Source organism: Styela clava, chromosome 4, assembly GCF_964204865.1.
Source record: "Styela clava chromosome 4, kaStyClav1.hap1.2, whole genome shotgun sequence".
NCBI lineage: Eukaryota > Metazoa > Chordata > Ascidiacea > Stolidobranchia > Styelidae > Styela > Styela clava.
This window is the reverse complement of record NC_135253.1, coordinates 15,336,147-15,362,405: the sequence shown is the minus strand read 5'-3', so window position 1 is coordinate 15,362,405 and position 26,259 is coordinate 15,336,147. Positions and strand designations below refer to the sequence as shown.

At 36.5% G+C, this 26,259-nt stretch overlaps 3 protein-coding genes and 1 long non-coding RNA gene across 5 annotated transcripts; 3 read left to right on the top strand and 1 right to left on the bottom strand.

Annotated features, from left to right (window-relative positions):
• The first annotated feature begins 837 nt into the window (after positions 1 to 837).
• LOC144421953 (uncharacterized) lies at positions 838 to 2,272 on the top strand. The gene is made up of 3 exons (XR_013475064.1): positions 838 to 956; positions 1,288 to 1,383; positions 2,087 to 2,272. It is a non-coding gene; the product is annotated as an uncharacterized LOC144421953 (long non-coding RNA).
• Positions 2,273 to 8,327: 6,055 nt separating this feature from the next.
• Positions 8,328 to 16,872, top strand: LOC120326214 (single-strand DNA endonuclease ASTE1-like). Its single transcript, XM_078111789.1, has 7 exons — positions 8,328 to 8,522; positions 8,592 to 8,765; positions 9,154 to 9,249; positions 9,611 to 9,729; positions 10,019 to 10,206; positions 14,239 to 14,406; positions 14,881 to 16,872. Exons 2-7 carry the CDS (start codon positions 8,620 to 8,622, stop codon positions 15,952 to 15,954), a joined length of 1,791 nt encoding a protein of 596 aa, XP_077967915.1. The 5' UTR covers positions 8,328 to 8,522; positions 8,592 to 8,619; the 3' UTR covers positions 15,955 to 16,872.
• LOC120326216 (sulfotransferase 1C4-like) lies at positions 16,728 to 18,735 on the bottom strand. 2 transcript variants are annotated; one of them, XM_078111790.1, is made up of 3 exons: positions 18,575 to 18,735; positions 17,834 to 18,432; positions 16,728 to 17,019 (listed from the first exon to the last, which is right to left on the bottom strand). In XM_078111790.1, the coding sequence occupies exons 2-3, from the start codon at positions 18,065 to 18,067 to the stop codon at positions 16,879 to 16,881; spliced, it is 375 nt and encodes a 124-aa protein (XP_077967916.1). In that variant the 5' UTR covers positions 18,068 to 18,432; positions 18,575 to 18,735; the 3' UTR covers positions 16,728 to 16,878. The 2 variants fall into 2 exon arrangements, with proteins under 2 accessions (XP_077967916.1, XP_077967917.1); XM_078111791.1 differs by having other exon boundaries at positions 17,834 to 18,069.
• A 1,439-nt stretch (positions 18,736 to 20,174) lies between these two features.
• LOC120326213 (single-strand DNA endonuclease ASTE1-like) lies at positions 20,175 to 26,029 on the top strand. Its single transcript, XM_039392459.2, has 6 exons — positions 20,175 to 20,624; positions 20,980 to 21,075; positions 21,394 to 21,512; positions 21,873 to 22,060; positions 23,942 to 24,109; positions 24,599 to 26,029. Exons 1-6 carry the CDS (start codon positions 20,479 to 20,481, stop codon positions 25,652 to 25,654), a joined length of 1,773 nt encoding a protein of 590 aa, XP_039248393.2. The 5' UTR covers positions 20,175 to 20,478; the 3' UTR covers positions 25,655 to 26,029.
• Positions 26,030 to 26,259: the final 230 nt, after the last annotated feature.

The window sequence follows — 26,259 nt, the reverse complement described above, 5'->3', positions numbered from 1 at the left end:
CCATTTTCGCCATGAGAATACCTTAGATTCTAAAATAAATAAGGCTTGGGTTCTAGTTGTGTGAAAAACTTAAATATATTTTGCAAATAAAGCCATTTTCGCCCTAAGAATACCTTAAATTAAAAGTTTTAGAAGGCTTAGGTTCTAGTTTTTTTGAAAAACATCATTTAACCCTCTTCATTATTAAAAATTGCTTGAAAGGGAACGCCGGGACCCCATTTTTCATTCTCGTGTTCCATCTCCCCTGTTTTGTTCTACTGTACTAGGGAATTGCTTTAGGTAGGGAATTTCTTATCTGCTCTTTCAAAGGAAGTTAAATAAAATTCGTTTCCCTTTTTTTTGTTTTTTTTTATTTCATTCTTTTTTCAAGCTTTTATTATTTATTTTTTGCTATATATTTGTTATTTTTCCTAAATGATAAACATATTTCCGAGGATAGTATGCTAATTTCGTTTATCTTTATTTTATCGGGTGTAGAATCTGACCCGCCTCCATTTCTGCCGTGAATATTCGCCTTTCCGCTTCGCCGCACACAAAGGTCAAATTGCTGCTAGCTTCACAGTGGTAGTTCGCACCGTGTTTCCATGGAGAGGAAAATTCCCTTCCACGAGAGTATGGTGTATACTAGTTAGGATTTATTTACCGAAGTTGGGCGGGCCTACTTGCATCAATATCAGGTCTAGGTCTAGTTTTATCGTCTGCTGGCGGGGTGAAGGTGAAGGATTACTTTTCCTGCACAGAGGCTAAACATATATTAATTGATCATCATACCGTAAGTATCCAGATTGGGGTACGTAGAAGGGTGTAGCAATGGGAATCAAAGGGTTGAGTGGTTTTGTTCACAAATACTCCAGACCTTTATTAGAAGATATCGATGTCAGTGACACAAACGTTATCATCGATGGATCAGATTTGCTGTATTTTCTTTACTTCGATTGTAGCCATTTGGATTTCAGGTAGAATATTGCAATTTAGTATATTTTGAATACATTTAATAGAGCAATCATTAAACATTCATTCAGCTCGATTATGTACGATTGATTCAGCTATGCCAGCCATCTTTGTAAGTAAGATTGGAGGAAATATTTTAAAGTAAAACTCTGATTGCTTAGTAACAAACTTGTATTCCGATGAATGGGTACGGCCGTATGGGACAAGTTATAGGCATAAAAAGAATTATGCTATTCCATTACTGGTGAAAAACTAATAAAACTTCCGCAATACCACCCATTCAAATATGTATAGCGTCTCAAATTACTTATTCATTCTCTAATTGAAATATTTCAGATGTGGCGGCGATTATACGTCATTTCGATCTACAATACAACAATTTGTCGAAGTATTGAACCGTTGCCATATTCAACCTTACGTGGTATTTGACAGGTAAACAAGGATAAATTTACAATCTACCAAAAACTTATTGAAATGGGCTCTACTCGCTTTTTGAACTATAGCAATATAGTGTTCCATAACTTAAAAACACATAACTTGAGATGTGGTGCTATTTGCGACTGACTCATTTGAACTAACGATAAAATTATATATTTATAAACTGCTCTATTTCAAGAGTTTTTGTCTTTTATTTTATTCCTATTTCGCGGTTATAAGTTAACCATGCTCTAACTAACTAACCAATTTATGTTTTCTACTTTTCCATACGACAAAAACAAATCGGTGGTTGTGCTTTTTATCGTGATATTGTTTTTTAGTTTCAAATCGAGAAACAACATAACAAGATTTCTCAAAGAGAAAACTGCCAGATTGGGTGGTATAAGAGAACTGGTGAACACGGGGATTCCAATAATACAAGAAAAACCTTTACTTGGAAGTCAGATTTAAATTTTATTTGTAAAACAAAACGGTTACTAAGACGCAACTTGGCAAGCAAACATCCATTAACAGCGATGGTGCGCGGAGAGATGTTATGCCATTTCACCGCGGAGGAGTGATGCATGCAACACGTCCTATAAACAGTTTCCCCATATCAGTCACGTGACTAGCTTGCTAATGCAATTTGTTTCAATTAACCTACCGTACAAGTATGTATGAAAGTTTAAATTTTACCACCTTTTTCAAAATTATTTAGAGGATGTGTTGAGGCAAACTTTGACTTAACTTGGTGTCCCTTTCATTGTTTTTCCCGGAGATGCTGATGCCGAAACCGCCGCAATTGCCAACGAACTTGACGCGATGGTTCTTGCGTCGGACACTGATTTCTGTATATTTGAAGTCAACAAGGGATTTCTTTTTATGAGCGACTTCAAATGGCAAGAGGTAATATTATAGTGCGGTAGACATTGTATTACAATTTTAATGTTTTTGTTTTCGAAGCAAGTTGTGGAGTTACTATGATGTAGTTAAGTTTACAGTTCACAAAAGCTGAAATTAAAAAAAAAATTGGTTATTTTTTCCGCATTTTATGTCAAGCATGAATCCGTCCCTACCATTCAACCTTTTTTCGAATATGATCAATGTACAATGCCGAAATAACCATGTGTACGTTTTATGGCGACGCAGTATAAATAGTATGTCCCGACCCGTGTTCCATCTAAGAAAACTTTACACTCGGCAAATATTCGTAAATGAGCATGAATATTTTGAACCTCAGCATAAATGAATGATATACAGACTTTGTGAAATACCACAATAGTATAATATATTATCAGAATGCGAACCGTACACATTTAACTCATATTCCTGGTAAACATAATTTTTTTATATTATAACACTGGTATCATTCAGTATAATCCCATGGCCACGTGTGTCGGAGCTCGAGGCCTGAGAGCTGACGCCGCTGGCAGTCCCGTAAACTCAGCCCTCATTCAAATTCCAACTATTTTAGACTTATCATACGGCTACGAGCAACCGACACATTTTCCCGACACGAACACAGAATCCAGATCGTTTGATAAAAATTTCGAAATGCGACTACGGCCGCGCTTGCATAGGGAAATAGAGATACTCGGCGGTAACAGACACGTGTGTGACATCACAATGAACAGTATTAACCAAAATACTGTACTGAAACGTGAATCGAGCATTCTAGTTAGGCCAGCGGTTTCTGACGGATTTCACTTTTCACTTCACAATATAACTCCCCGTTTTTCCTTAGTTTCATTGCTTAGTTATATCATCATGAACTGTTTGATCATAATGGAATTTGGAATCGACCAATCGAAGTATATAAATACCACTGAAATGACAAACAGGAGGGTCATGAGTGCTAAAAGCCTCCGGGAGAGGGCCACGAGCCATAAAGATTTTTAAAGCGTAAATGATCGGTGATACTGCGCACCTTGGTGGGAACATGACCACGAAAATATAATAAGATGTGATTTTATACTGTATATACATATATTCCTTTTATTAAATTTGTTATATCTCATTTATAATTATAGGCTATATTCTTTTCACAAATATGCTTCATTTTATATCAAAGTCGATCTTGGGGTTTTATTTCACATTCATTGTTAGGTAACACGACCACAGCGGTCTTGTAGGGGGAAGATATTTCGTCAGTCTATCTTGGAAATTACGTTTGGAACTCCGAAGAATGCGTTATCTGTTCTCGGGGCATTGATGAGCACACAAGACGGAATCCTCGGTGGAAGCTTCGAGGATTTCTTGCAAGTTTTTCCTGGGGTGAATACCTATAAAATATCCAGATCTAGAATGGCATTAGATGAAATTAGGTTCTGGATGAAATCGATGAGGTCCTATATGGAAAGAGAGACTGGAAGTATTCATTACCATATGGGAAACTTCTAATTTAGTAATCACTATAATTCATTGGGTATAGTTTCAGTGCACGTATAGTTAAATCTGTAACTGTGAGATTGTGTACAATCACTAGCGATATACCCCGGAATTTTGAAAAAATTTAATAATAACTGTACATGTACATTTATGCGAACTATTCGCAATGTCGGAATTTTTTACCCTCTTGTGAAGCACGAGATACGCATATCATTTTTTTCCAATGTATTTTTCACTAAAGCAACTTTTCGTGACTTTTTACTGATTCAAAATGCATATATATATATATATACAGAAAAACAGTAAAATAGTTTAACATTGGGTGAGCATTAGTCGAACCTTAAATTTTAAATTGATAATAGCAAACTTTGGTCTACAGGAAGTGAGGCATCCAAGGAATCTTCTAAACTCTATCAAATGTGCGTTGGTGTGGCTCGCCCGTTATCAAAGTAACGATCAAATTATTCGATTATTCGGGGCAAAAACTCCAAACTTCCCGGAACAAAAATTCAGAGAATGTTTACGTATATATCAAGAGCTTCCTGATATTCAAACCTCTGTGGATACGTTGCGTAACGGTGGCGAATCAGCTGACGTAAAACCAGATTGTTTTGAGATCGTCGAAGGAATGCAAGACCCAGTGAGTTTCATGCCGCTTATGGTGGATAACCCAGAGAACAACTCTTCCCATGTAGCATCGTTTTCGATTCGCCAATCGCTCTATGAATTGGGATGCATCATCCATTTTAACGGGGAGGAAAATGATAATGTGGTGGAACGTCGTATTGTTGAATGGGATCGAATTGGACAAAATTACGCAGCAAAAGTGATGGCAGTGACAGTTCCAAACGCGGACCAAACAGAAGAATTACATCTTGAAATGACTCTGGAAGAATTAAGAGCATGCGACACTCGTGAAGTAATCATGGCCGCACGAGAAAAATATCTTACGGAAGCTATGATACAGAATGCGGATTTTTCAGATGCAGCTGTTCTTGGCGAGGAAAACAAGCTTCTCGTCTTAAGTCTTTACAGTTGGACAAGATTCCAAGAGCATGCGCCACTGGACGAAGTGTGCAAAGCACTAGCACTGACGTTTTCGTGTTCTTACAATGAGATTAGTGGAGACTCCTTTCCAGATACTTTTCGTCAAATACCTAAAAGCAGTTATGACAAGGTAGCATTGCACTTTTCTGCGCAATGGCAAACCATTATTTGCGAAGCAATGCGACTAAATAATCTCTTAGGATGTCCAATATCCAATTCAAAAGTCGGTCACCTTTTCTCCGGTACGTTGTTTCAGAAAGCACACGCTTTCTTTCTACGGAATGGAGATCTGACAAATAATGATGTCGTCGACCTGCTGTTTCATGATTCGGAACAACCGAAGCAATTCTTTGGGAGAGTTCTTGATGTTATGATTGGAGGACAATAAATGCATATTTTTCATATCATATGTGATTATAATAAATAAAATATTATTTAATATATATAAACTGTCATATATTCACTTCTTCATTCTTCTTGATTGATGTGATCGACAATATCGAATTAAAATTTTTGTGACCTTATTTCGAATATATGAGAAAAAAGAGAGTGATGCCGAAATATATGGACATGAAGGCCAAAACGAAGTAGTACGGGTATGCAATCTGTCACAGCATATTACCGGCACAGCCGTCTCCACGACGTAGGCTTACCACCAACGCGAAAGCGGAACCGCCACAGGGTGTGCAATTTTAATGACGTCATCGCACACAAAAAACGAGTCTCGTGGAGCCCCCAGTAATTTTTGAAATAAATGGAAGTTTTGAAAAATAAATAAATGTCTTCAAGCGGAAAATACAATCTTTCACCACCAGAAATTTCAAAGCAGTTGGCCCCGTAGTTAATGAGAAAAGCCATTTTACATATATAAAAACAAGAAGAAAAGAATGACTAAAAAGAAAAACAACAAAATGATCAATATGTACAATTCGTGTCCAAAAAGTATGTTTGTTTCCATGTTTCATGTAGCCTAATGGAAAATTGACTGTGAAAGTACACTGTTGCAAGCCGATGAGTTCGATTGAAACATATCGACTCCTTTATTGTATCAGTTATTCTGTTTGTAGCTGCAATGTAAATAATTACCCTTTTAAATTTATTTACAAATATTAACAAAGAATAATGATGTAATCTTTAATTCAATTTCCAAAAGAAATTTTAAATCTCGTTCATTTGATTTTTTTCTTGATACATCTCATCAAAAGTCAAGCTTTGATTTATCGTAAAATAATTTTTCCAATCATCAATTTGTCCCTTTCTCATAAATTTAGACTTTGTCAAATCCATAAAATTTGCATGGCTAGACATATTTATACTTTTGTTTTTGCTCAGCTGTCAAATGTACAATGTTCAGAAATAGCGTCCAGTTGTTATTCCGACAATTTTTTGCAAGAAATTTTGTTAATGATTCAATTTCTTTTCGAAGATAGTTCTTCTAATCTTCAAAAGTTACAAATAATATTCTTTCCTTGTATTCATGAAAGACATGAATCAGTAACGTGAGTGTTTACTAAAAATTAAATCTATTTCTGTGATCTATATGTGAACCTATATCGAATATATATATATAATACAATCAGGTTTACATATAGCCTGCTTTACAGCCAAGGAAAGTCCCGGAAGTTTACATCTAAAGCCGTGAGTCTGTATTATTAGATGTTATAAAATATGCATACGCATACATTTCATCAAACTTGCTACAATTCAAAGATTATTTTGTTTTGCCAGGTTTAAGTTTGCTTATATATAATATATGTATAGTTTATAACAGGGGCGTGCAACCTGCGTCCCTCGGACCAAGTGCGGCCCACAAGGAAAAATTGTTCGGTCCGAGGAGAAGGGCCAGTTTTGAATGGTGGGCGCCTGCCAAACGAGTTTATAATTTAGTTAAATCTGGTACGTGCGAGTAATTTCAATCTTTTTGCGCTGCAACGCCTAGGGGGATCGGATTATAACTCGCAATGATAGTAAAACGTAGCGACGCTCATCAAGAATACAGTCTACTCAAAATTTGTAATCCGCCCCCATTTCAAATATATATAATATATATTTATAGTTGGTAGTTAAAGGTTGTCTGAAATACGGTTACAGTATTTGCAAACATGACTGTGGGTGCGTTTATGACGCGAATGAACATGGGGGAAAAGGGCACGAGTACAAATCAATGTGGGTGCATGGATACAAATGTACGTGGTTGCATGTATACAAATGTACGTGGGTGCATTGGTGCAAATGTACGTAGGTGCAAATGTTCATTAGTGGGAATATACATGGGTGCAAATCTACATGGGTCCAAATGTACGCGGGTGCAAACATCCGTGGGTGCAAATGTACATAGGTGCAAACGTCTATGGGTGCAAATGTTCATGGGTTCAAATGTACGTAAGTGCAAATATCGCTGGGTGCAAAATTATGCAGGTGCGAATTTGCAGGGTGCAGTTTACGAGTGCAAAATGCAAATGTGCTGTCACCGAAAATGATAGTATAAAACGCATAGGGTCTTTGGATTTCTTTTTACGTAAATAATTTTGCATCCCTTTCCTTTCCTAATGTCTTCTGGTAACAGTTCGTACGGAAGATGAGTCTTTATTACTCTGTAAATTAAAGTTCCTGTGACATATTTATCAGCTGAATATAATTTAATCAAAATAAAACGAGATATTTATCGGAGACCGCCGACTTATCGATCTAGCGGCGTGTATCCTTCGCCTTGACTTAAGAGCGACACCGCGTGTCCCATCACTAAATAATTAATATCTCGCTAATTATACGACATAATTCAACTTTCGCTTTCGTGAGATATCGCGTATATCTAACAGACAAACAGACAAATACCTATCAAGATCGATAAGTATTGATTAATTGCGTTATCTAACGGTACATTAACCTTTTTCAGGCCGCTTCTCTAAAGCCATTTTGCATGGGTATTTTTAAAATAATTTTTTTCGTCAACCATGCCCTAAAGCTTCTCTCATGGCTTTTTATAAGCGTGTGCTATAGTTCTATTCAGCGATATATCTTTAAAACACACTCCTCCAATAATATTTTTTTATGCGACAAAATTTCGAAAATTTCCAATAAAAAACCTTGGTCTTGAGAGATTTTGTGTCCAGTAGAGGGTCAAAACGTCGTGGGTAAGCCTTTAGTAAGTAATAAGAAGTTGTTGATTATTTCCTAATGCAATAAAGCACCGGCATTTCTTTATAAATGGCGAAGAAGTAATAAAGAATCCAAATTTTTAGTTTGGCCGGAGTTGAATCGAGCGCACATCTTAACCTTCGGTAGTGAAATAAATGGCATACAGAGAAAGACCATCATAATATATCATTATTTCAATAAAACTATTCACTATCGAAATCTGCATAGAAAGTGACCGTGATACAATGTTCACATTTTGATTGTATTTGTTTGTTTTAGCTTCATCATTAGAATCAACTAATAAAGGTGTCGTCAGGCTAATAACCGAATTGCGTAAGTCACTCTTTGGCGGTTTTGATTTTTTCATACTATAGTTAGCTGCTTTCTGTTCGTCCTTATTGACTTTCAAAAATGTTCTCTCAACCGAATCTTATGAGGGAAGCGTTTGCACTGTGTTTCCCGCAGAGGGGAATTCTCTCTTATGGGAGTATGGTGTATATTCATGATTCATTCACTGAAATTGAGCGAGCCTACCCGCACCAGTGTTAGGTCTAGTTTTATCGTCTGCTGGCGGGGTGAAGGTAAGGGGTTACTCTTCCTGCACGGAGGCTAAATCTTTATCATTTGATTATCATACTATAATTATTCAGATTGGGGTACGAATAGAAAAGTGTAGCAATGGGAATCAAAGGGTTGAGTGGTTTCGTTCACAAATATCCCAAACCTTTATTAGAAGATATCAATGTGAGTGACACAAAAATTATCATCGATGGATCAGAATTGCTGTATTTTCTTTACTATGATTGTGGCCATTTGGATTTCAGGTAGCATATTGCAAATTAGTATAATTTGAATATCTTTAATAGACAAAACACTAAACAACTAGCTCGAGTAACCATTTTCAAGCATGAATAATCTATTACCAATAGCAACTTAGGCTTTAGGATGATGTACGATTGATTGTTCAGCTTTGTCTACCGCTATTATATAAATATGATTGGAGGCAATATTTCACAAGAAAATTCCGATTGGTTAATTACGAACGTGTATTCCGATGAATAGAAACGGTTCATAAACGTTTCAAATTGAAGGTATGAAATATTATTTTATTTCATTCTCAAAGGAAACTAATAAAATTTCTGCAATAGCACCCATTCAATTCTGTATATTGTATAGCGTCACAAATTACTCGTTCAATTGAAATATTTTCAGATGTGGCGGCGATTATACGTCATTTCGATCTACAATACAACAATTTGTCGAAGTCTTGAAGCGTTGCAGTATACGACCTTACGTGATATTTGACAGGTAAACAAAATATCAGCAGTTAATGTATTATCGACCGAAAACTGATTGAAATGGGCTCTACTCGCTTCTTGAACTATATATAGTAATATTGTATTTCATACCTTCAAAACATACAACTTGACATGCGGCAATATTCAATGCGACTGTCTCATTTGAACTAGCCATAAAATGATGGAATTATATATATATATATATATATATATATATATAAACCGCCTTATTTTAAGAGATTTTTATCATTCATTTTATTCTTATTTTGCGATAATAAGTATTCATGCTCTTACGAATGTATGTGTTACTACGTCCACACATGGCAAAAATACATCGGTGGTTGTGCTCTTTATCGTGGTATTGTTTTCAGTTTCAAATCGGGAAACAACATACAAAGATATCTCGAAGTCAGAACTGCCAGATTGGGTCGTATAAGGGAACTGGTAAACACGTGGAATTCAAGTATACAGGAAAAGCCTTTACTTGCAAGTCAGTTTAATGTTTATTTGTAAAATAAACGGTTACTAAGACGCAACGTAGCAAGCAAACATCCAAGACGCAACGTAGCAAGCAAACATACATTACCAGCGATGGTGCGCGGAAAGAAGTTATATATATCATTTTTCCGCGGGGAAGTGCACATTTAACACCTCCTATATACATACCATTTGCCACATCAGTCACGTGACTAGCAGGCTAATGCAATTTGTTTCAATCATACTTCATTGCAAGTGTGTATAAAGGTTTAAATTATATCACATTTCTCAAAATCTTTTAGAGGTTGTGTTGAGGCAAACTTTAACTGAACTTGGTGTCCCCTTCATTGTTGTTCCCGGAGATGCTGATCCCAAAACCGCCGCAATTGCCAACGAACTTGACGCGATGGTTCTTGCCTCGGACACTGATTTCTGTATATTTGAAGTCCAAAAGGGATTTCTTTTCATGAACGACTTCAAATGGAAAGAGGTAATATTATAAAGCAGTAGACATTGTATTACAATTTTAATGCTCTTATAATCGAAGCAAGATGTGTAGTTACCCCGGTGTTGTTATTTTTACTGTTTAAAAAAGCTAAGATTAAAAGAGTTAGTTGTTGAGTATTTATTTTCGCATTTTATGTCAAGCATGAATACTTCACTAACAGTCAACCTTTATATTGAATATGTTTACTGTACAATACGGAAGTAAGGTTACTCATTCGTACGTTTTCCAGTGACTCATTTTTAATAGTATGTCACGACCAGTGTTCCTTCTAAGAAAATTTTACACTGAGCAAATGTTCGTCTTACTGAGCATAAATGTCGCTATTGAAAGGCAATGGTAACCTAAAATTTGCAGTTTATCTTGGTTACTTAAATAATTTTTTTCATACGTGCATCCTCTTTTGCCTTTTTTTTGCGTTTCTGTGCGCCACTGAACGGTTTTGCTTTCGACATCATTCTGACAGCTTTCGTAATATTGTCGGTGCGATCAAACCACAAGACGCCGAAAGTCGACGACTCCCTGGCATTGTTACGTAACAAAACGATTTGAGCTGAACTAACATCAACGTTATAAGATGTGCATTACTGGTTTTGCAATGCAGCTTTTGGTTTCGAGGCTCAAATTACTAAATTCTAACCGCTTGGGCCCCTTTGCGCTGTGGGCCCTCCCGCGACCGCGGTGGTTGCGGGGGTGGATGCTGCGCCACTGCGCGGAATGGCAAAAGCTTTCTTGAATTTTAATTGCACGTCAGATAAAAACGTTGGTATATTGGTTTTGGTTAATAAACAACCTGTTCTAGTAACCTGCTGAATATGAAAAAGGGTAAAACCCTTTTTAATAATTTTTGGTAAACATAAGTACCAGGTTTCCCTTGAAATTTCAATTTTCTTCCAAATAATAACATTAGGGGATGTCTTATTTTTTTTATTTATCAAAAACAAAATTACAAAGTAGAGAATTACGAGATATTCAAACATACAAAATATGAAAACCGATATCCATTTACTTATGAATAACACGTTTTTATTCAAAACAACTGCAAAACATAGATTATTTATCATTTAAAACGTGTAGGAGAAATTTCTCGCTATCGACTAGGTTTAAAAAAAAATCGGGAAAACACGGTATTATTATATTATAATTACCACTGGTATCATTTCGTATGAACTCATGGCCACTTGTGCCCGAAGCTAGTAGATTATTAACCGACGGCGCTGGCACTCCCGTAAGCTCAGCCCTCCTTCAAATCTCAACTATCCTAGCCTAACCATACAGCTACGAGCAACCATCAAATTCCCTGTAACAAACAGTGAGTACCATCATTGTGACCTCAAATAGCTATTATTAAAACTCGACTATTTATTGTCCAAACGATCCAAAATTGCACGGTAAAACTTTCATGTAATACCCTCTTTTCAACTGGTCGACATGTACCAATATGAGTAAATGTAATTGAGTGACAGTGTTACGTGCGCCAATAATATTTTTCTTTTTATAGTTGTTTAAATCATGTTACATCCAAATGAGTAGTTGACCCGCTGTTACGCAAAACGGATTTTGACAAGCTGCGAGAAATTATGTTGGTTTGTTATTTTTTTGTACCAGTGTATAGCCGCTTGGTTATCAAATATACAAAGCAAAGTTGCTTTATTTGGCGATTGGCTTTTAATTAGGTGTTTGACAAGTATGGCATTGATTGAAAAGATGTGAGTACGTACACGTTTTTTTCTATTTCACTTTCATGCTCTGTTTTACTTTCGAATCAATAATGGAGCAATCTGTAATATGTTAATATTAAACTAAAAATAATAACGACACTGTTGGATTACACTAAGCATTCGTACGCTTCCTTACAATCTACCACATTTTATCAAGTGCGTCTATGTTTCGCCAAAGAACCGTTATAATTCTGATCTAATAGATTTTTACATCGTGGTTTACATACGATGCCATGTGTCTTCAAATCTTCCGAAGTTTTTTCGGCGCATCTTCTATTACTGTGTTAAGAGCCCGCAACAATGAAACGTATTCATGGCCTTTTTTAATATATTATCAGACAATACATTGTTTTCATTTACTTCTTATCGATGTGAATGATGATGTTGTTTCTGTGTCAAGGCCAAAGTGTTGAGTTCGAATGCCAAGCGCCGTACAGCAGCACTTGTTACCACAAAAATCCGCGTGAAAAAATAATGACTTTTGGATCAATTTTTGTTTTATGCCTTAAAAGTCGGGTCGTTCGGCGGCCGCAAAAAAAATAGTTCGTGGGCCGCAGCTTGCCGGACCCTGATATATATACAGGTACAATTGTTCCCATTGAGGCAATTGCAACTGATATATATATATTGATTTTGAAGTTGCTGAACGTTTCTAGTTGTAGGGTCGCGAGTATCTGTAGGCTTTGATTTCACGAAAACTGGGGTCGCGAAAAAAAAGTTTGGAAACCACTGGACTACGCTACGAACAAATTTTTCCGGTGCGACGACACAAAATTCAGAGCGCTTGATAATTTTTTTTAAATGCGACACTGGCGCACGCTTGCATAGAGAAAGCGAGGTACTTGGACGTAACAGACACGTGTGTCCCATGAACAATCGCAACCTAAATACTGTACAGAAGCGTGGAACGGACATTCTGGCTAGGCAATATAAAATGGTTTTATTTTCTTTGCATCCATGTACATTTGCACCCAGGACAATTGCACCTGCATACATTTGCATCTACGGACATTTGAACCCATGACCAATTGCACCCATACATTTGCACCCGCAGATTTTAGCAACCGCAGATTTTAGCAACCACATACAGATTGCACCCATGGATATTTGCAGCTATGGACATTTACCCCCACGTACATTTGCACCCATGGACATTTGATCCCACGTACATTTGTACCCATGTACGTTCGCACCCGCAAACTTTTGCATCCCCGGAAATTTGCACCCGCGTACATTTAAGTGGTTCTATTGCCATTTGCGCCGAAATAGGGACATCCTAATGTTATGCATAGTAATGAGGAATAGTAATGGCTCGAACGCAAATAATTTGGATTTCCAACCATTAACTCAGATCGAGGAAAACAACCCGCATCGGTGTAGACGCCATTATGACGCGATGATACAAAAAGTAGAAAAGTGCTGTAAACAATTTGTTCCATACAAATCCAGCTTTCACAAAGTCGAGGTCGTTTCTCTCTGTCTGTTTTTCTTTTCTCTAAGCACCTCTTCGACCACTTTTTTTCGCCATCGTCTACTAACCACCGTACTACGTTTGCGTTAATTCAATCGAAAGAAAAATTACCGATAAAAGTGAAAGGATTGTAACTCGCAACGACGGTGAAAACGTAGCTACCCTTCCAATAATAATAGCTACTTGAAATTTTTAATCCGTCTTCATTTCGAATATATATTTATAGTTGGTAATTAAAGTTTGTCTGAAACACGATTATTTGCGAACATGACTGTGGGTGCGTTCATGAGGCGAATGCATATGCGTGAAAATGTCATGAGAACAAACGTCGATGGATGCAGATGTGCAAATGTACGTGGGTGCATGGACACAAATGCGCACGGGTACAAATGTAAGTAGGTGCAAATATCGCCGGGTGCAAATGTCCTGGGTGCAGTTTACGGGTGCCTATGTAAGTGGGTGCATGGGTACAAATGTACGTAGGTGCAAATATCGCTGGGTGCAAATGTCCTGGGTGCAGTTTACGGGTGCATAGGTACGTGGGTGAAAATGTGCTGACACCTTATAGAATATGACGAGCCACATTTGTAAAACGTAATGTTGCAAGTGCGCAAGAATGAGATTTTACAACGCAAATGATCTGTTGGTACTGCGCACCTTGAAGGTACCTTGGGTACAACAAAAATAAGATGTGAGTTTATATGTATACATATTTCTTTTATTGATTAAATTTGTTAAATCTCATTTATATATCCTTTTCTATACGCATATCGTGCATTTTATATCAAAGCCGATATTGGGGTTTTATTTCGCATCTACTTTTAGGTAACAAGTTCTCAAAGGTTTTGCCGAGGAAAGATATTTCGTCAGTCAATTTTCAAAATTACCTTTGGAACTCCGAAGAAGGCGTTATCTGTTCTCGAGCCATTGTTGAGCAGACAAGACGGAATCGTCGGTAAAAGCTTCGAGGATTTCTTGCAACTTTTACCGGGGGTGAATAAGCATAAAATATTCAGATTTGTAGTTGCATAAGGTGAATGTTGCATTAGTTTTTATAGATGGAATCGATGAGGGTCCTACTTGGAAAGAGAGGTTGAAAGGATTTAATATTAGAAGGGAAACTTCTAATTTAGTAATCACTATAAGACATAAGTCATTGCGTATGGTTCCATTGCATGTATAGTTAATTATGCGTAACTGGTAACTGCGAGATTGTAAAAATATGATAAAATAATAAAAATAGATTTACATTTTTGCGACTTATTCGCAATGTCGGAATTTTCTACCCGCTTGTTGAGTATGAGATGCGCATAACATTTTTCAATATATTTGTGACTTTGTACTGGTTGAAAATACATATATATATATATATAGATCAAGACAAACAGCAAATTAATTTAATATTGAATGCCATAGTCAGATCATTTATTATATATATAGTTAGTATCAGCATATTTTGGTTTACAGATAGTAGTGCTTCCAAGGAATCTTCCCAGTGTATTTCGTGGTGAAATTACGATTGAATATGCGTTGGTGTGGCTCGCCCGTTATCAAAGTAACGATCAAATTATCCGATTAATCAAGCCAAAAACTACAAACTTTCCAGAAAAAAAGTTCAGGGAATGTTTACGTATATATCAAGAGCTTCCTGACGTTCGAAGCTTTGTGGATACATTGCGTAAAGGTGGCGAATTAGCTGACGTAAAACCATATTGTTTTGAGACCATCGAAGGAATCCAAGAACCGGTGAGTTTCCTGTCGCTTATGGTGGATAACCCAGAGTGCGACTCTTCCCATGCAGCATCGTTTCCTATTCGCCATTCGTTTTACGAATTGGGATGCATCATCGACTGTAAAGGGAAAGAAAATGATAATGTGGCGGAACGTCGTATTGTTGAATGGGATCGAATTGGACAAAATTATGGAGAAAGAGTGGTGACGGTGGAAGTTCCAATCACAAACATAACAGAAAAATTACATCTTGAAATGACTTGGGGAGAAATAAGAGCATGCGACACTCGTGAAGTAATCATGGCCGCACGAGAAAAATATCTTACGGAAGCTATGATACAGAATGAGAACTTTTCAGATGCAGCTGTTCTTGGCGAGGAAAACAAACTTCTCGTTTTAAGTATTTACAGTTGGGCAAGATGTCAAAAACAGACACCACAGGACGAAGTGTGCAAAGCACTAGCACTGACGTTTTCGTGTTCTTACCATGATATTAGTGATAAATATTTGCCGGATGCTTTTCGTCGTATATCTAATGGCAGTTATGACAAGGTAGCATTGCACTTTTCTGCGCAATGGCAAGCCATTATCTGTGAAGCAATGCGACTGAATAACCTTCTAGAATGTCCAATACCAAATTCAAATATCGGCCACCTTTTCTCTGGTACGTTGTTTCAGAAAGCACACGCTTTCTTTCTACAGAATGAAGACCTGACAAATAATGATGTCGTCGACCTGCTGTTTCATGACATGGAACAACCGAAGCAGTTCTTTGAAAAAGTTCTTGATGTTATGATTGGAGGACAATAAATGGATATTTTTTATTTTACATGTGAATATAATATATAACAATAGAATAATAATTTATATATTTAAATATACAAATATCTGCTTCTTCATTCTCATTGATCGAGAATGTCGAATTTAAATTTTTGCGACTTTATCACAAATATATAAGAAGAAAGAGAGCCATGCTCAAATATATGAACATTAAGGCCAAAACGAAGTGATACGGGTATGCAATTTGTCATATTAGACCACCGGCAAGCAGTCTTCATGAATTCGCTTGATCGCGAAAGCGAAATTGCCACAAGCTGTGCAATTTGATAGCGTCATCGCACACAAATGACGAATCTTATTGAGCCCGCAGAAATTTTTGAAATAAATGATTGGTAAAAATACAACTTTTAGCCATGAAAAATTTCAAAGCAATTGGTCCCGTAGTTGGTGAGAAAAGTAATTTTTTTGTAACCACAACAAGAAAATAGAATAACGAACACGAACAACAACATAATAACAAAACGATCCATATGTACATTTTGTGTTTCAAGAGTATGATTTATTCCATGCTCCATGTAGCCTAATAGAAAATTGTCTGAACTTTAAAAAATGCAGTGTTTCCCATCGACTATTTCGACTGAAGCATACATAATTCTTCAATCTTTAAATAATTTTTATTCGTGGCTACAATGGTGTGTAAATATTTACCTTTCTAAATTTCTCTACCAATCATAATGCACAATGTTGATAATTGACCTAAAATTCAATTTCTAAAAGAAATATCAAATCCCGTTCCTTTGATTTTTTCTTGGTATAACTCATCAATGGCCAAGCTTTGGTTCATCGTAAAATAAATTCTCCAATCACCGACCTGTCCCTTTCTCATGAACTCTGACTTTTTCGTGGAAATACTATTTTGTCTTAACATTGACATGTTTGTGCTTCTGTTTTTACTCATGCTGTCAAATGTACAATGTTCAGAAATAGCGTCCAGTTGTTGTTCCGACATTTTTTTGATTCAACTTCTTTTCGAAAAGCTTTCTTCAAATTTTCGTAAGTTACGACATATATTCTTTCCTTGACTTCTTGATATTTCTAAAACATGAATCAGTAACGTGAGTATTTAGTTTTAAATAAACTTATTTCTGTGACCTATATGTGAACTTTTGTTGAATATACAATACAGACATGTTAACATATAGCCTGCTTTTCAGCCAGGGGTTCCGAGAGTTTACATTTAAAGCCGAGAGTTCATAATATGGTCATAGAAAAATTCACCGCAGAAAATTTCGCCGCATAGGAAAAATCGCCGAATAAAACTTCGCCGCAAGAGCATTTTGCTGTAAAACAAGTATTTGTGATAAAAACAGTTAAATTTTTTTGAGATACCTCTTATTTTTAAATATTTTAAAAAGGGGGACCTCCTGAAGTATGCGCACCAAGATGGCGCACAACCTGAACTCAGGTTGTGTACCATGTCAGGGTTCAGGTTGTGCGACATCTTGGTGCGCATACTCTAGGAGTACCAAGGATTCTTTATTTGAGAGCATACCCTAACCCTGTTATCCTACCTGTTTCCATCACAAATACTTGATTTACTGCTATATGCTCTTGCGGCGATTTTTCATGCGCGAATTTTTCGGACACGTATATTATATTGTTAGAATTATGAAATATTTATATATATCATTAAAAACTTTTGCATTTTAAAAAATTTTTTGTTGTGCCAGCATAAAGTTTGTTTATATATATATATATATATTTTCTTACTACCTCGCGGGTATTGCACAAGCGTTCCTGGAGCCTCCGCAATGTTTAATTGGGGTTCCGTTCCGTCAAAGAGGTTGGAAACCACTAAGCTAAATTTATTTTTCGATAATTATTTCCACAAAAATTAATTAGAACCAACCTCCCGAAATTTTAGTGTATGGTCAAACCAATCTCCTAATCCTACTTTGTGTGAGCAGAAATTTGCGAGGAATTCTTCCCATGTTACTAGGTCAGGCGTTCCTGTAAGCATACGATGGAAATGATAGTTTAAAACGCATAAATCCTTTGGATTTCTTGCTACGTAAATGATTTTGCATTTCTTTCCTTGTTTGATGTCTTCTGGTAACAGTTCGTACTGAGAACGAGTCTTCATCACTAAATAAAAGTATTATTAAACCAATTAAAGAGAACAAAATTTATTTATTGCGTTATTTAACTGCAAAACTAAACTGTGTGCTATTCACGCCGCGGGTAAGCCGTTAGTAAGTAAATAACAAGATGTTTATTATCTCCTAATCTTTATGACACACATAATGGCGTTATTTAACGTTACATTGAAACTAAACTGTTTTCCTTTCACGTCGTGGGTAAGCCGTTAGTAAGTAATAAGAAGTTGTTCATTATCTACTAATGCAAAAAAGCACTGTTGTTCCTTTTTTGAAATAATGAAGATTCCAACTTGTTAGTTTGGCCGAAATTGAATCGAACCCACATCTCAAACTTCGGTAGTGAATATACCTGGAATATAGAAGATGCATCATAATATATCGTTATTTCACCAAAACTTCACCGTCGAAATGTGCAAAGAAAGTGTCGGAGATACAGATTCGTTTCTCTTCATCATTAGAATTGACAGAATCAACTAATGAAGGCACCATACCTTTGATTACTTTTCGACCAATTTTCTAAAGATTGAATTCCATTGCGAAGATGACAATCAACTATCTCCAAAAACGGACTTCTCGGTGTAAGCAATTGTTTATTTGCTTCTTCCATATTTCCATCATTGCATATTAACCACACAATTTCTTGCGTCCAAGTCGTTTCTGCAAAATACAAAAATTACACCAAGTAAACGTCAAAACATATAAACTTGGAATTATTTGGAATAGGTTCGACTACTATGACAAAAAGGGAACAATGCTCAGATATATGGACACGCAGGCCAAAACGAAGTAGTATCTAATATTACACAGTATAGCTTGACTTGATTTGGTACGGAGTCTTCCTGACTTCGCCTGACCACCAGATCGCGAACGCAGAGCCGATATGAGGTGCTCAATTTTTAATTTATATGACGTCATCACACACAAAAATCGAATCCCGCAGAGACCACAGAAATGTTAGAAATGAATAAAAGTAATAGCGTTCTAACGACAACACCAATTTTTGACCCCTGAAAATTAAAAGTAATTAAATAGAAAAGCAATTTTTTCATTACAACAACAAATTTTTTTTAACAACAACGACAACAAAATAATCTATAGGTCCACTCCGTGTTCCACAAAAAAGAAATGCTCAAAAAATTTGACGCGAAGTCAAAAGACTATGACAATGGTAATTTATAAAATAATTGTATCGAATGTCATATACCCGTTAACCATAAAAACACCAGAGTTTTGGGTGGAATATTTGGTCCTATTGCTACTTAATAAATAGGCATGTCCGGTCGTGTAATTTGTTGTTACTAAATCACGTGATGCTGGTATTTGACTTTTTTTCTTCACCTGCCCTGGGATAAGTAACGATGAAAACATCGTCTTCTCTTACTTTTAATTTAAAACGATGTAAACCATTCGAAGCCCTGAATTAGGTTAGTTTGGGCTTCATACGTGTATCTAGTCCGGTTATTTGAAGTAATTGTGGAATCCTCAGCTTTGCATGTATTGCCATTTCTTAAATACAAGATAGAAGCCCGTGGGTTATAAAAACCAGCAAAATTCAGCGTGAAATATGTGGCCTCGTAGGATTAAAAGAATTTGAAAACATAAAAGTTATTTATATAGTAACATTTTCCATATTTGGGCCCATTTCAATCAGAACAAACCCAATTTCTTAAGACGATCGATAGGTATAGTGCCTGTCCATAAATCAAGAAAAAAGAAGGTTTTCGACTATTCGCGAAAAGACATATCAAATTAGATATCATTAAAAACGTAAATTGTGTAAAGTTTGACGGTACAAAGCAAGTATTGAAATTAATGATCAACTCTTTGACAGGCACTATTTACAATATTGAGAAAACACTTAACGTAATTTTACTCTGTGGACACATCTCATAGACTTCAACTTGAAGTAAATAATGAGCGCTAACATGGCTGCTAAGGTTCCTGTCACGGCCAATACCAGCTTCCTCGCAAATTTTATCCTAATATGATACACCGAGTTTGGGCGAAGAGCATAATATTGGATGAAGATTTGCAAAATATCACTGAAGGTGAATACACTGCTTGGGTTATGTGGTGAATCATACCTCATCCATCAGCGTTCCATAATTGTATTGACTTTCAAATAAATGTTCTCTCAACCGCATCCTACCAGCGCTGCGCGTTCGCACCATGTTCCCACACAGGGAGATTCCTTCTCACGAGAGTGTGGTGTGTTCTAGTTAGGATTTATTTACCAACGTTGGGCGGGCCTACTTGCATCACTATTAGATCTAGTTTTATCGTATGCTGGCGGGGTGAAAGTAAAGGATTACTCTTCCTGTACGGAGGCTGAAACTATATCGTGGGATCATCATACCGTCATTATCCAAATTGGGGTACGTAGAGAGGTGTGGCAATGGGAGTCAAAGGATTGCATGGTTTCGTTCACAAATACCCCAAACCTTTATTAGAAGATATCAATGTGAGTGACACAAACGTTATCATCGATGGATCAGAATTGCTGTATTTTCTTTACTTTGATTGTGGCCATTTGGATTCCAGGTAGAATATTGCAATTTAATATACCGGTATATATTTTGAATACATTTATTGTAGCAATCATTGAACATTTAGCTCGATTATGTACGGTTGATTATTCAGCTATGTCAGATATCTTTGTAAATAAGATTGCAGGTAATATTTCAAAATAAAACTCTGATTGCATAACAAACGTGTATTCCGAAAAATGGGTACGACCGTACGGGTCATACATGTTTCACGTTGAAGGTATAAATAGAATTATACTATTTCATTACCGACGAAAAACTAATGAAGCTTTGCAAAATACTACCCACGCAAAATGTATAGCCTCACAATTTACTTCATTGTTAGTCCCTTTCAATTAAAATATTTTCAGGCGTGGCGGCGATTATACGTCATTTCGATCTACAATAGAACAATTTGTCGAAGTATTGAACCGTTGCCGTATTCAACCTTACGTGGTATTTGACAGGTAAACAAGAACAAATTTACAATCTACCAAAATATTATTGAAAAGGGCTCTACTAGTTTGTTGAACTATAGCAATATAGTATTCCATAACTTTAACACATATAACTTGAGATGCGGCGCTATTTGCGGCTAGCTCATTTGAACTATAACGATAAAATTTTATATTTTTAAACTGCTCTATTTCAAAAGATTTTTGTCATTTATTTTCTTCTTATTTCGCGGTAATAACTTAACCATAACTAATCAATATATGTTTTCTACTTTTCCACATGACAAAAATAAATCAGTGGTTGTGCTTTTATCGTGATATTGTTTTTAGTTTCAAATCGAGAAACAACATAACAAGATTTCTCGAAGAGAAAACTGCCAGATTGGGTGGTATAAGAGAACTGGTGAACTCTGAGAATTCAAGAATACAAGAAAAGCCTTTACTTGGAAGTCAGTTTAAATTTTAGGAGCTCCAGAAGTATGGCGCACAACCTGAACATAGTATGTGTACCAGGTTAGGGTTCAGGTTGTGCGCCATCTTGGTGCACATACGTCGGAAGCGCCAAATTTTATTCGTGAAATAAACGGTTATTAAGACATAACGTAGCAAGCAAACATCCATTAACAGCGATGGTGCGCGGAGAGATGTTTTGCCATTTTACCGCGGGGAATGGTGCATGCAACACGTCATATAAACCGTTTCCCATATCAGTCACGTGACTAGCTTGCTAATGCAATTTGTTCAATTGTTTTTCATTGCAAGTATGTATGATAGTTTAAATTTTATCATCTTTTTTCAAAATTTTCTAGAGGATGTGTTGAGGCAAACTTTAACTGAACTTGGTGTCCCTTTCATTGTTGTTCCTGGAGATGCTGATGCCCAAATCGCCGCAATTGCCAACGAACTTGACGCGATGGTTCTTGCGTCGGACACTGATTTCTGTATATTTGACGTCAACAAGGGATTTCTTTTTATGAGCGACTTCAAATGGCGAGAGGTAATATTATAGTGCAGTAGACATTGTTTTACAATGTTAATGTTTTTGTATTTGAAGCAAGATGTAGAGTTACTCCGATGTAGTTAGGTTTACAGTTCACAAAAGCTAATATTAATTTTTTTTTTATATATTTCTGCATTTTTTGTCAAGCATGAATCCGTCCCTAACAGTCCACCATTATTTTGAATATGTTTAATTTACAATGCCGAAGTAAACATGCGTACGTTTTCTGGCGACGCAATATTAATGGTATGATGTCACGACCCATGTTCCATATAAGAACTTTACACTCAGCAAATATTTGTAAATAGGCATGGATATTTTAAACCTGAGCATAAATGAATGATTTACAGACTTTGTAAAATATTACAATGTTATATTATATTATCAGAATACGAACAAAGTACACATTCAACTCATATTCCTGGTAAACATAATTTTTTTATATTATAACACTGATATCATTTAGTATAAAATCCCATGGCCACGTGTGCCGAAACTCGAGGCCTAAGAGCTGACGGCGCTAGCAGTCCCGTAAACTTATTCAAATTCCGACCATTTTAGACCATGACCACACGGCTACGAGCAACCGACAAATTTTCCCGACGTAGCAAGAAATCCATATCGTTTGTTCAAGATTTCGAAATGCGACTCCGACCGCGCTTGTATAGATAAATAGAGATACTAGAACTAGGCCGTAACATACACGTGTGTGACATCACAATCAACAGTGATAACCAAGATACAGCACTGAAACGTGGAATAGGCATTTCTAGTTAGGTTAGAGTTAGACCCAGGCTTGTCCATGGAACATATTCTTTGTTCCAATACCATCCCATAGCAATTATGCCTGTCCCAGCCCATCCCATTGGAATGAAATTCGATAAAAATTGTTAAATTTGGGTTTAGCGTCTACTAAACATGACTACATGTACGAATAGACATACAAAATAACCAAGTTTACGGACTTTGTTAACTTTATATTCATAACTATTATACATGGTGACGGTACATTTGAACCCGCGTACATTTGAACCCATACATTTGCACCCGTATATCCGCGGGTTCAATATATATGAGGGTGCTAAAATTCATGGGTTAGGGTTAGCATGGGTTCAAATATCCGTAAACAAAAAATAGTATACAGGTGCAATTGTTGTGGGTTCAAATGTACGTGGGTTCAAATGTGGTGAAACCCTTATAAATGTGTCCATCAGCCCCATCACGAAGTATATTGTTGATGGTGAATATATTTGGCTCTTTATACCTAACAAGAGAGATATGCTCAAATATATGGAAACGAAGTCCATAACGAAGTGTTTTACCATCATTTCCCCGAAAATCATACGGTTTTCGTGTCCCATGGGATATAAAAATGTGTGCTGTCCCATTCCAAACCATTGGATTCTGATGGGAATTCTATTCCCACGGACAGGCCTGGTCAGACCAACGGTTTCCGACAGATTTTCCTTTTTAATTCACAATATTATTCCTCCCCGTTCTTCCTAAAGTTTCATTGCTTAGTTATATCATGGGGTGTTTTCACTTTGATGGGCATGAACTGTTTGATCATAATGGAATTTGGAATCTACCAATCAAAGTATATAAATGCCACTGAATTGTTAAACAGGAGGGCCATGAGTGCTGAAAGCCTCCAAAGAGGGCCACGAGCCATATAGATTTTACTGCGCAAATGGTCGTTGGTACTGCGCACCTTGGAGGGAGCCTTGGCCACGAAAATATAATAAGATATAATTTTATAATGAATATATATATTACTTTTATTTAATTTGTTAAATCTCATTTCTATATTCTTTTCACAAATATGCTTCATTTTATATCAAAGTCGATCTTGGGGTTTTATTTCACATTCATTGTTAGGTAAAACGACCTCAACGGTCTTGTCGAGGGAAAATATTTCGTCAGTCAATCTTGGAAATTACGTTTGAAACTCCGAGGAATGCGTTATCTGTTCTCGGGGCATTGATGAGCACACAAGACGGAATCCTCGGTGGAAACTTTGAGGATTTCTTGCAAGTTTTTCCTGGGGTGAATAACTATAAAATATCCATGTTTAGAATGGCATAAGGTGAAATTAGGTTCTAGATGGAATCAATGAGGTCTTATATGGAAAGTGAGACTGAAAATATTCATTATTAAATGGGAAACTTTTGATTTAGTAATCACTATAAGTCATTGGGTATGGTTTTAAATCTGTAACTGGGAGATTGTACAATCACTAGCAATATACCCCGGAATTTTTGAAAAATATAATAATAGCCAAACTATGTACATTTATGCGAACTATTTGCAATGTCGCAATTTTCTACCCTCTTGTGGAGCTCGAGATACGCAGAACATTTTTTTCCAATGTATTTTTCACTAAAGCAACTTTCGTGACTTTGTAGTGATTCACAATGCATATATATATATATACATATATATACAGAAAAAAAAACAGTAAAATAGTTTAATAGTGGGTGAGCATCAGTCGAAGCATCAATTACATAGTTAATAACAGCAAACGTTGTTTTACAGGAAGTAAGGCGTCCGAGGAATCTCCGAAATGCAATTGAATGTGCGTTGGTGTGGCTGGCCCGTTATCAAAGTAACGATCAAATTATCCGATTATTCGTGGCAAACAATCCAAACTTTCCAGAAGAAAGATTCAGAGAATTTTTACGTATATATCAACAGCTTCCTGATATTCAAACCTATGTGGATACATTGCTTAACGGTGGCGAATCAGCTGACGTAAAGCCAGATTGTTTTGAGATCGTCGAAGGAATGCAAGACCCAGCGAGTTTCATGCCGCTTATGGTGGATAACCCAGAGAACAACACTTCCCATGTAGCATCGTTTTCGATTCGCCAATCGCTCTACGAATTGGGATGTATCATCCATTTTAACAGGGAGGAAAATGATAATGTGGTTGAACGTCATATTGTAGAAATGGATCGAATAGGACAAAATTATGCAGCAAACGTGATGGCAGTGACAGTTCCAAACGCGGACCAAACAGAAGAATTACATCTTGAAATGACACGGGATGAATTAAGAGCATGCGACACTTGTGAAGTGATCATGGCCGCACGAGAAGAATATCTTACGAAAGCTATGATACAGAATGCGGATTTTTCAGATGCAGCTGTTCTTGGCGAGGAAAACAAGCTTCTCGTTTTAAGTATTTACAGTTGGGCAAGATGTCAAGAACAGGCACCACTAGACGAAGTGTGTAAAGCACTAGCACTGACGTTTTCGTGTTCTTACAATGAGATCGGTGGTGACTCCTTGCCAGATGCTTTTCGTCAAATACCTAAAAGCAGTTATGACAAGGTAGCATTGCACTTTTCTGCACAATGGCAAACCATTATTTGCGAAGCAATGCGACTAAACAACCTCTTAGGATGCCCAATACCCAATTCAAAAGTTGGCCACCTTTTCTCTGGTACGATGTTTCAGAAAGCACACGCTTTCTTTCTACAGAATGAAGACCTGGCGAATAATGATGTCGCCGACCTGCTGTTTCATGAATTGGAAGAACCGAAGCAGTTCTTTAAAAAAGTTCTTGATGTTATGATTGGAGGACAATAAATGGATTTTATTTCATTTTAAATGTGATTATAATATATAACAATAGAATAATAATTTATATATATATATACAAATATCTGCTTCTTCATCCTCATTGATCAAGAATGTCGAATTTAAATTTTTGTGTCTTTGTCACAAATATATAAGAAGAAAGAGAGCCATGCTCAAATATATGAACATTAAGGCCAAAACGAAGTGATACGGGCATGCAATCTGTCATATTATACCACCGGCACCGCAGTCTTCATGAATTCGCTTGACCGTGAAAGCGAAATTGCCACAAGGTGGGCAATTTGATAGCTCCATCGCACACAAATGACGATTCTTATTGGGCCCGCAGAAATTTTTGAAATAAATGATTGGTAAAAATACAACTTTTACCCACGAAAAAGTAATTTTTTTGTAACAACAACAAGAAAATAGAATAACGAACAAGAACAATAACATAATAACAAAACGATCCATAAGTACATTTCGTGTCCCAAGAGTATGATTTATTCCATGCTTCATGTAGCCTAATAGAAAATTGTCTGAACTTTAAAAAATGCAGTGTTTCCCGTCAACTATTTCGATTGAAACATACAGAATTTTTCAATATTTGAATC

Bases quoted from the DNA above. Each gene is read 5' to 3' on its own strand.
- LOC120326214 (XM_078111789.1), top strand. From the start codon at position 8,620: ATGGGAATCAAAGGGTTGAGTGGTTTCGTTCACAAATATCCCAAACCT. The intron at 9,250-9,610 runs GTAAACAAAATA...TATTGTTTTCAG, and splicing joins CCTTACGTGATATTTGACAG to TTTCAAATCGGGAAACAACA. The intron at 9,730-10,018 runs GTCAGTTTAATG...AAAATCTTTTAG, and splicing joins GGAAAAGCCTTTACTTGCAA to AGGTTGTGTTGAGGCAAACT.
- LOC120326216 (XM_078111790.1), bottom strand. From the start codon at position 18,067: ATGAAGACTCGTTCTCAGTACGAACTGTTACCAGAAGACATCAAACAA. The intron at 17,020-17,833 runs GTTGGTTCTAAT...TTCATGTTTTAG, and splicing joins ATACACTAAAATTTCGGGAG to AAATATCAAGAAGTCAAGGA.
- LOC120326213 (XM_039392459.2), top strand. From the start codon at position 20,479: ATGGGAGTCAAAGGATTGCATGGTTTCGTTCACAAATACCCCAAACCT. The intron at 22,061-23,941 runs GTAATATTATAG...ATTCATTGTTAG, and splicing joins GCGACTTCAAATGGCGAGAG to GTAAAACGACCTCAACGGTC. The intron at 24,110-24,598 runs GTGAATAACTAT...GTTGTTTTACAG, and splicing joins TCTTGCAAGTTTTTCCTGGG to GAAGTAAGGCGTCCGAGGAA.